Here is a 10,831-nt window from a genome sequence, read left to right as displayed (position 1 = left end):
TGATAGAAAGAGACTAAAAGAATATATGAAAATATTAATTGTGGGGATTTTTTGGCTAATGGGATTCTAGGTGACTTTAATTCCTTTAGTGCATGTCAGTATTTGCCAGGTTTTCTATAATGCGTGCACTTAGCTTTTACAATCAGAAGATGCTAATTTTTAAAACAGTGATACATCTATTTTGATACGCCATGTGTTCACACATATTTAACAATTCACACATTAGAAAGACTGGAAAGAGTATATGAAAATGTTGATGTGACTTCCCCTGGAAATCAGAATCATGAGTTCATTTTCCTTCTTCCTACTACTTTTCCAAATATTAAGGCAATGGCACCCCACTCCAGTACTCTTGCCTGGGAAGTCCCATGGACGGAGGAGCCTGGTAGGCTGCAGTCCATGGGGTCTCTAAGAGTCCGATATGGCTGAGCGACTTCACTTTCACTTTTCACTTTGATGCATTGGAGAAGGAAATGGCAACCCACTCCAGTGTTCTGGCCTGGAGAATCCCAGGGATGGGGGAGCCTGATGGTCTGCCGTCTATGGGGTCGCATAGCGTCAGACATGACTGAAGCGACTTAGCAGCAGCAGCAAGTATTGATATTACATTTATATTAATAGTAAACTTTTTTTTTTTTAATTTTAAGTCATGTGCTTTTAAGTAAGATCTGAATTCTAATGCTGGCTATGCCTCTTACTAGATAGGTGGTTTGATCATTTTCGATCATCTCAGAGCCTTAATTTCCCCATTTTTGGAAACAACGTAGTACTTACCTCATGAAGTAGTTGAATATGAAATGAATGTGAAAAAGTGTTGGCATAATAAGCATCAAAACCTTTGTGTTTCTTAAATTTAAAGGTGGACTGGTTTATTCTTTCTAGCAAGAGTCTAACAGACAAAACAAGTTAGTCTCCCTGCCAGCAGTTCAGCTCTCAGTTTAGAGAATTACCATTCAGATGATCAATTGTCAATGGATGAAAAAATAAAAGATTTTCTAATCATCATTAGCCTCATCCCACTAATTACTTTTTCACATACCGTGCTCTCTCTCTCTATATATATATATATAAACACATTTAACAAATATCTATTAAACTCTAACTTATGTATTTCTGTCATGTAATCACACCCAGGCTACATCTCAGAATAGTCAGCCTGCTTTATACTAATTTCATGGGGAACCTAGGTTTCATTCCAGATATACTGTAAGCTGTAAGGTCACAAAGCCTGGCTGAGCCTGAGCTGTCTAGAAAAGAATGGATGGAGGCCCGGGAGGCAGGGAACTCACCTTCAGAGTCCCAGCGCCTGTTTGCTTCACACTCATCGGGATCCTCTGGAAATCCTGGTTTAAGGCAGTGGTCATTTCCTAGGTGACTGAGGTGGTAAGGAAGAAGGCCCTTTCTCTCCAGAGGCCATGTACCAGATTTGAACCATCCTGCTTTGGTAGGTCCCGGGGTGTGCTGCATCAGTCATGGTTCTGAGTCTGCTTTGGGGTAAGACCTAAAGTATTATAAAACTGTGTCTCTCTGGAATACTCAATTCAGTTTTAAATTACTGATAGAGCAAGTCTCCTTATCTCCTCCACTTCTAACTTCAAAGCATACAGCCTGGTCTTCAGTATGTCCCACAGAAAGTTTCCTTCCCCTTGACAAATTTGATGTATCTATTCTAGTCCTACAGTTAAAGCCACACTCTTCATTACAAGTCAATCCTGTGTTGCCTTATTTCTGTTTTATGTAGGGTTCTGTTTCACTCATTAGATCCACACATCCAGTGCAGCCTCGCTGCCTTCTTCAAAACTGTTTTTAGCCTATTTTTCTTAGAGCATCTAGTTGGAGCATAATGAGGCTGTGAGCTCAAACTTGAATACTTCACTCATATGGAGAATTGATTAAGTTTCTAAAATCACCCCAAGATTTAATATTGGAGATGAGAGCTTTATCCTGGTGTATCAAGAGATTTGTGATGATTGAGTACTTACAGCTCTTTCTGAGCACTTCCACACCAATGTGGCTGCAGGAGCCCTGTTCGTCCCTGGCGACAGCTGGCATAGATTTGCACCACAGCAGTCACATTTCATTAATCACAGCTTTCACTCCTGCTGAGCCAAAGAAGAGTCTAGGCTCCACTTTAGTGTGATGTTCTGGGCGGTGCCATCAGTCCATGACATGACATGTGAGCAAAAACCTCTGCTATCTCTGAGCTAGACTTTGCTTGGCTGAGTGTGTTACTGTTTCCATGTTTATCTTAATGGATTATTATATGCCTAAAATATTTATGGACATGAATTTGTGCAAACTCCAGAGATAGTGAAGGACAGGGAAGCCTGGTGTGCTGCAGACCATAGGGTCGCAAAGAATCAGACACGACTGAACAACAAAATATTTAAGTGAAAGAAATGGGGCTATATGCAGTCACCATACCTTTTTTTAGTCTCATAATAAATATACAAACACTTAGTCAATGACTTCTGGTTTTCTCACATTAAAACAGTACTTTGTGGGGTGGGATGAAAGGAAGGGAATAAATGTATATTTATAGCTGATTCATGTTGCTGTACAGCAGAAACCAACACAACATTGTAAAGCAATTATCCTCCAATTAAAAGCATTTAAAAAACAAAACAGCACTTTGACTACTTATAACTGCTTTTCCCCCCACAGACTAGGAGCTGAAGGCAAGGAAACTGCAACTGCCAGGGTAGAGACTGGTGCGTGAAGGGCTGCTCAAGAGACTATGAAAGGCTGGTGGAAGACTCTTATAGGCAGTGAATTCCTGCACCTTAACTGAACCCACCCAGGATGCAGTCTGACACAAGTGAGCTCGTTAAATAAGCATCACTGCCCGGGCTCTAGCACAGAATACAGTAAATGGATCCTTACTAGGCTGAGGGAGAAAGTGTTCCTGAAATAAGGCAGGAGGATAAATAGAGAAGACTCCAAGATAATTGCCCAACAAAGTAACCATTCAGACTCCACTAAGGGATCATGGTATTTCTCCCCATGCAGATGGTCTATTCGAGGACACCATGAAACAGAAAAGAAAGAACCGCCAAAAGTATCCCAACAAAGGCTTCTGCAAGAGAAACAGTGACTGGGAGAAAAACAGGATTAAAGGGAGTCATCATCAAAATAACATAAATCTTTTATTGAAAGTCACTTTATTGATGTTACAATGAGAATAACATAGAAAACCGTGGTACCTTATTAGCTTCAGAAGTGAATACTAATAAAATTGTGCCAGAAATCTGAATCTTAAGTTACAGTGACCTATAAAAACAGCAAGATTTTATTTACCTACAGTAAAACAACTTTATAACTTGAACAGCCATGAAACAAATCACACTTGATCTGGAAAGCAGTTGCCATATATTTCAGTTGCTGTTTGCCAAAACCCAGCAGTAACGTTTAAAGTAGCTTAAGAACCCGAAGTGCAGGGTAGCAGAGAGAACAGAATGTTAAAATGAAGCCAAACTATATACACCTAATTATCTGATTACCGAAAGCGAAACTGTGCTGCCATTAACACTTTCCCATTAAGTGGCTTCCACTTCCTGTAGATGGGACATTACCCCTCCAAGATGACAGATGTGGAAAACACTAGTGCAGACCTACACTGGCTAACATATAACTGCTATGTTTAGGTAAAAAAGCTGTTTCTAAAGGGAGTTGTATTTTTGTGATGCTAAATTGGAGGGGCAAGTCTTCCACCAAGTTAAAAAAAGGAGCACATGCTTATTATTCTGAATTAACATTTGCTAAGCACTTTTGAAGTTAGTGTTAAAAAAAAATTGTCTTTCATACAAAACAAAGATATTGGGTTATTTTTTCCCATTAAAAAGACTAGCTAAAGAATCACAGTTTGATTTTGTGCTGGATTAAAAAGGAAAAGTGGGGTTTCTCATCAGGCAGTGATACAAGTGTATAATTTAGCAAGGACTCTTGTATTATCACTGAATCAATGTATTAATTTCTATCAGCACTTTCTGTATTGTGTCATCTGGTATAACTTAGCACCGCTGTATTTAAAGATTTGGGGGCTATTTGCATTTTTAAGGGCTTGATCATCAAAACACAAATCCACATCCGAAACTTCATAAAAGAAAAAGCTAAGCCCTAAAGTAAATATAGATTGGTATTATATGCATATGTATTTTCAACTTGAGAGGAAAACGCCCTTTTCTTCATAAACTCATAAATTCTTCAAAAAGTATTGATGGTTTTGTAAGCACATTATCTTAACATTTGGTAGTCTCATTGTATGCCTTTTTGTAAAAAAAAAAAATACACTTTTTCTCTGGTTTTGATTTCAGGGATACCAAAATATGAAATGATGATGTCCTTAAGCCAAACTCCTGCAGCCTTTAAGCACCTCCAGATCCATACAGGTTCTATGAAAAATGGAACAGGGACATGCCACACCAGTCACTGGCCCATTGTGAGTGGACAATGAGGACTACACAGCCAATGTCAGTAAAACTACCAAGCACACAGATCTGCCCTAATCACACAATACACACCAGCAGTGGCCAACTTGTGCTCTTCTGAGCTCTCCCTGAAGCTCTCCATCCTGCTCCTTCCCAGGGCTAACTGCCCCATAACCTCCCAAGGCTCGCTGTTTCTCACCTGCCCTCCAGCCTGAAGCACACCCTGAGAACCAATTTCTTGGTGACACCCCAAGTTGCACAGTCCATGCCCAGATGCCAACGGAAGGCTAAACGTGCCTCTCTCCCGATTCTGTGCCCCCAGTGGTTCCACGAGTGCCAGCCCAGGCAGAGGGACTTACCTCCACAACAGTGAAGGTTCCTAGTCAGGAGAAAAGGTCTGACAGCTACTCAACAGGGAGTGACTTTGGAAGTAGAAAGGGTCTGGAAGCATCTCGCAAACCCACAGTGAGAATGCTTATGGTTTGTCAGATTCTGGATAAAAAGGACAAAAATACTGGGCAGCTTTTTGTTCCATTTCTGACTGTTTTCTCCTTATAAACTGAACCAGAAGATGCTCCATTTGGGGTACTCTGACAAGCTGACAAGCAGAAATACCCGAATTCTAAGACCCTACTCTATCCTTGTTTGCTCTGCCTCTGCAGGCATGCTGGAAAATTCCTCTTGGAATTAAAACCACCTGCCCAGAGAGCATATGCTATGAGCATGTGCCAAAGGTTCCCAGCAGGTGTCGCTGCTTCGACCCCCCCCCGCCCCCCCACAACCCCTACCCCAACTCCCCACCCCAATATACAGAACCGGATAGGCTGCTGCCTGTCAGCTAATTTTCAGGAGCACAGTCTCAGCACCTCACAATCTCAGAAACATAGGAAGCTGTTCGCGAAATTTCTTAGCTGTCTCATGCTGGAGGAAAGTTGCTGCCTCCAAAATCCGAATTGTCTTATCCATTCAGAAAATATCTCAGAGGAGAAAAAATTTAAAGGTTGAGCCTCCAATTAAGTCCTATTCCATAGAAATGTTTGCTTCGTATATTTTAAGCTAATAGAATAAGAAATTCTTGACTTCACTTACGCATTTATCAGTTTTAAAGGAAACACAGACGAGGAGGGTAAGATACTTAGGAGCATTAAAAAGTAGACATTATGCTGCAAATGGGAGTCAGATGTTTCATGTAAAATTCTTGTCAATTTACCAACTGGTACCTTTGCATTTAAAATACGCTGCCCAGGGACTTACCTGGGGACCAGTGGGTAAGACTCAGGGCTTTCTGTGAGAGGAGCACAGGTTCCCCCTAGTGGGGAAGTAAGGTCCTACATGCCGCTTGGCCAAAAAAAAAAAAAAAATTGCTGCCCATCGAACGGCGTCCTGTAACGGGGTGGTGTCCTACTAGGCTGTGGAGGGGCTAGCCTGCCTCTCTTCATTCTCTCACTGCCTTTATTCAGTGGTCCTCTTCCCATATTCCTGACAAACTACTCAGTAAATTCCAGGAAGTTCCTTTTCCTTTAAATAAAGTGAAATAAAATAGTCTTCTGTTTAGGTAAGGATTTATTATCATGTTGAATAACACAAGGAAATATTTAAAGCACTAAATATATGTTTATATTGGAACTGACTCATTGGAAAAGACCCTGATACTGGAAAAGATTGAAGGCAGGAGGAGAAGGGGACGACAGAGGATGAGATGGCTGGATGGCATCACAGACTCGATGGACGTGAGTTTGGGTGAACTCCGGGAGTTGGTGATGGACAGGGAGGCCTGTGTGCTTCGATCCATGGGGTCGCAAAGAGTCGGACACGACTGAGCGACTGAACTGAACTGAAATACATACGTTAGCATAGAATTACATGACAACAGGATATGAACAAGGGCTGAGATCAATAAATGAGCAAATGATTTTGAAACACTAAAAAATGAACAAAAATAAAGTATTTCCTCTGGGTCATAGGTAACTACAAAAAGTAAAGGAGAAAATCTTAAAAGGTAAGGGAGCCACAAGAGATCTGAGACAATGGACAGGATTAAATTATGCAAATCTTCAAGGGGATCAACAGAAAAAAGAGATGTAAGACTGGGAATTCAAACATAGTCTTTCTGTGGAAGTGCACACAGTACCTGATTTTATCTTTTCAGCAACTTCTTTTAGAAACCCTATCAATCTTACACTCAGAAATCTATGCTAGATTGACTTTATGTAATAACACAATTTGGAAAGCCTTTTCAAAGCAAGGGGCAGGGCAGTAGGCAGGAGAGAGAAACTGTAGTATCACTTAAAGCACCTACATATCAAAGCTTTGGCATTTTAACCTTACATTTACTTTATTAGTCAACTTTTCTTTTTTTTTAAGGAAAAGCACTGTATTTCTTTAAAAAAAAAAAAAATACAGCAACCATATATTGCGAGCTCTCCTAATGCTGCAATGTTTGAGCAGTTTATCCCTTTCCACAGATTGCTTGTGGCCTGCGGGCCACTTTCTAACTGGGAGACTCCGGAAGAGTACACCACTTCCTCCCTAAAGAGTGGCTGAACATGGAGCCAGTTCATCTGACTAGTAAGTTGCTTCAGGGCTCCGTGATACCACACCTCTGTTGACACTCTTAGTGGAGAACCCTGTGTTACTTTAAATCAGAGCATATTACACTGTAATGACTATGGATAGATTGAATATCTTAGGCTGCAGAATTGTCCGATCTGAAGACTTATCTATGCACAAAACTTTAGAAAGAGAGGGAAAAGGCATACAATGGGACACAAAGCCAAAATTTGCTTTTCTCTGCTTTTCATAATGGTCCTATAGTTGACTGAGGGGTATAAACATTAGTTTCATGATGCAGACTGCTATGTGGCCTCAAAGTTCCTCTCCAAAATAGATACTAAAAAAAAAAGAAGAATGCTGTGCTTGTGTTTACTGCCATGGCTCCATTCTCTTTGTCTCAGTGGATGAACAGTCATAAATATTTAGATTCAATACATCTAGAACACCAACCGTGAGTACCCATATAGGGAATTCTCACTACTCCCCACTGAAATTATATATGTGTCAAAGAATGCTGCAAATGGCTGGAAGGATGTTTATACATTCCTAGATTGAATAGAATCTAGAATAAAACATTAAAGTACTATAAAATCATAGTCTCTCTGCAAACGAAACACTTTTCATTCAGTTCCATATGAAGGTTATTATTGAGGAAGATGACTATAAACTGTATACGTCTAGAGCAACCATGTCTCCCAAAGGCACAAATAATGATTTTCACTTGAAATAATAATCTTCATGTAAAAATAAATTGAGAAGATGAGGAAAGAGAGAGAAAGGTAAAAGGGATTCATTGACTACATGGCTAATCCTTTGTGGATTCTTTCAAATGAGGGATGTGTAACCATAACTAGGAAGCATATTTACATGAGGTACCTTACATTCAAATCTATAAACTCTTTTATAGTCAAAATAAAACTTCTAACATTAGCTTTTATACACTCAGTACCAGAAAACATTCAGTGCACATTAAAGTGATCTTGGTCAAAAGCCACTTTATTTGCTACATCTTTAAATCTGTCTGCCCTCCTGTCCTTAGTTTGAGCCATGTGGCAACATCACCCAACACCCACTCAAACTTGAGTCTGATGGATCATTTTATTGTGGTCTCGACAATCACATCCCTTCCTGTCATGAAAAATGCTGCTTATACGGTATCATTTGGGATAATTAAATTGCTTTACAAATGTTTTCAGACTTTCAGAAGAGAGGTCCATTATAGAAGACATAAACAGATAGAGTAGAAAATGCTGCCTTCTAATGGGGCCCTTCAGTTTGGGACTCCAAGATGATTATACTTAAGAGATGAAATGGGTTTTGTTCTTGGACACTACTGGGAGAGATCAAACTTACAGGATATTTCTGAAATCTTGTCTGCAGATTCCATTCCTCTCAAGAAAAAGGAAAGAAAATAAGGAAATTCAGAAGTACTCTTCCCATTGAAGCATTTGATTGATCCCATCCATTTCTGAGCTCACTAAGTTAGCCTCTGGAGAGAAGTTTTCTTTAAGAATGATAGAGCCGCATGATGATAGCTATGGAACTTTGGTTTTAAAGAGGGGGATTTAACATAGATTTCTCTCTTTTCTATGGATTAAAAAAAAAATAGTTCAGGACATCAGATTCTTCCCCGTGCCAGCTGTTTGGGTAACTTCACCGTTGCTCACTTTTGTGGTTTTCGGTTTCTTTGAACCCTCTGTGGCCTGTTGAGGCTTCCCAGCCCACCTCGTAGAACCGTCCATGTCTTATTTACAAATCAGTGCAGAATGACTTGTTGGGACTCACATCCCACTGATGATAAATACCCTTAATAAACTGTGTAAAAGTTGTTTTTTTAAAACAAGTCATTCACATCACAGATAAGGGTGGCTAAAAAGTTTTTTTGAAGAACAAAAGTTTCGGCCACAAAGGGCTGGAGTATTGGCAAGGTGGGAGTTACTAACGCATCAGCAGCCGTGGTCTCCTTGTCTTTGGTGCACTTGTTTGATCTCAGCAAGACACACTGCTGTGGGGCTCACAGGCCCCCTGGGGTGAGACTAGCAGATGTGCTCTGGTACCGAAAAAGAACAGCTGCTGAGGCAGGCACTGTAGCCCCCAGAAAGAAGATGGACCTGCTGGAGGATCCCCAGGGGCCAGCCAACAGGCAGCAGAGCGCCTGGAGGCAGGAAGCAAGCTGTGGAGGCCCTAAGTTTGGTTGGACATTTTGTTTACTTGTTCAATAAAACTACCTCCAGACTGTGCACACTTTAAAAGGCTAGCACATGGTTTGGACAAACATCAATTAAGGGGAGACACACATACAGCCCTGATCACGGTATTTACAACATCGTCCGATTATAATCTTTAAAGAACAGCTGATGGATGACAATGACGTGACTGTGACTGATTGTTTTTAGGCATTTGGCAAAATACACTTGTGTGTAACAGCTGCTTTTTTTTTTAATTTTAAAATGTTTACATATGTACAATTGTCCTTGTATGCTGATATAAATATGAAAAGTAAAAAAAGAAAAAAGAAAAATACATGTTTACAGTTAGCATATGGGATATCGGCCTCTCAAGCTTTAAAATCCTGCAGAAGAAATCCTATATGCCTTAGCCCTGCATGCTAGTTTCTATTAGGGATGTTGTTTCCTTAAATGTCGAAAACAAGAAACAGAAGCTTCATGCACATAGCATTACTGACTTTCTACAATGAGGATGTGCTTCAGAATGTCAAGTTCTGAATCCACTATAGTCCCTTGGTAACTTGCTACATTTGGGTCATGTGAGTTAATTTTAGTGATAGTTCTACATATATCTGTCATGCGGATTATCCATTAACATACCAGGACCTTTGTTGTTCCATGTTATAGTGTAACATTTCAGTAGTCCTTTTCATGGTTCAGTTAAATCCTAAGCCAATGACAAAAAGAAAATGGTATCCAGATGTGAAGCTTGGCTTCCTCTCCTCTGTGGCTTCTCAGAGATGTTTTCGAATTGTCTGAAGAGCAGATAGATTTGCAGTGATTCCATGAGGCTGGGTTTGTATAAAAGTTGAAGTAAACAGTTTCGATGTATCACATGTAAACAGCTGATCTTAAATGGATGTCTCCCATAGCTGCAACAGAGAAAAGCAAAACTTCACATTGTGAAAGCAAGAAACAGATGCAGTCTGAGCCACAATGATGAAAAAGGTTCAGTGATTCCATCTGTGCTGATGTGATTGTGAATGTAAAGTCTTATCGATACATAAAATAAACAATCTAATTTTTAGCTCTCTCTTTCTTCTAAGCCTGAGTCTCAGCCTTCTAACAATGGCCCCCTTTTAATACAAAAAAAAAAAAAAAAACACCCTCACAGCCTCATTTAAGATTACTTGAAATTGTGAATAAATTAGATATGGTATCTCAAGAGGAATAATTTAAAATATTATTTTTTAAAATTACACGTACACTTGTTTTCCCCAAGATTCTGATACAGTCATCTAGAACAGTAGTTCTCAACTCTGCTGTACATTTCATTGATCTGAGGACATTTTGAAAATTCCATAGCCTAGACAGCACACCAGATCAACTGAATCTAAATCACTCTGCGTGAAACTCAGGCATCAGCATATTTTTAAAAGTCTTTCAGACAATTCTGTTCAGTCAAAGCTGAGAACTATTGGCCTTAGGAATGTATGAGCCCATTAGTACCACCACTGCCCACTTACAAATCATTGCCCTAGGCCTGTGGTCAGCTATATATGCTCCAAATCCACTGCTATCCCCTAGACGATAGCCGCTCTCAGGAGCTGACACATCAGAGTAGAACAAGGCATCCAGGGCAGGATGTCAGTTCCCTGATTCCCTCATCTCTTCCCTCTCCGG

At 40.1% G+C, this 10,831-nt stretch overlaps 1 protein-coding gene across 11 annotated transcripts in view; it reads right to left on the bottom strand.

The window, feature by feature from the left end:
- Positions 1-3,127: 3,127 nt before the first annotated feature.
- ADAM22 (ADAM metallopeptidase domain 22) overlaps positions 3,128-10,831 on the bottom strand; it is a 238,401-nt gene continuing 230,697 nt past the window's right edge. For 10 of the 11 annotated variants that reach the window (XM_019958884.2, XM_070787949.1, XM_019958883.2 and 7 more), the window contains one exon: positions 9,924-10,080. In XM_019958884.2, coding sequence (XP_019814443.2) covers positions 10,060-10,080 — 21 coding nt within the window. In that variant the 3' untranslated portion in view covers positions 9,924-10,059. Of the gene's footprint in view, positions 10,081-10,831 lie in introns of all 11 variants that reach the window. The other variant, XM_070787951.1, reaches the window with a different exon arrangement.

The sequence above is a fragment of the Bos indicus genome, chromosome 4 (genome assembly GCF_029378745.1).
Source record: "Bos indicus isolate NIAB-ARS_2022 breed Sahiwal x Tharparkar chromosome 4, NIAB-ARS_B.indTharparkar_mat_pri_1.0, whole genome shotgun sequence".
Classification (NCBI taxonomy): Eukaryota; Metazoa; Chordata; class Mammalia; order Artiodactyla; family Bovidae; genus Bos; species Bos indicus.
This window is presented reverse-complemented; position numbering and strand designations above follow the sequence as displayed.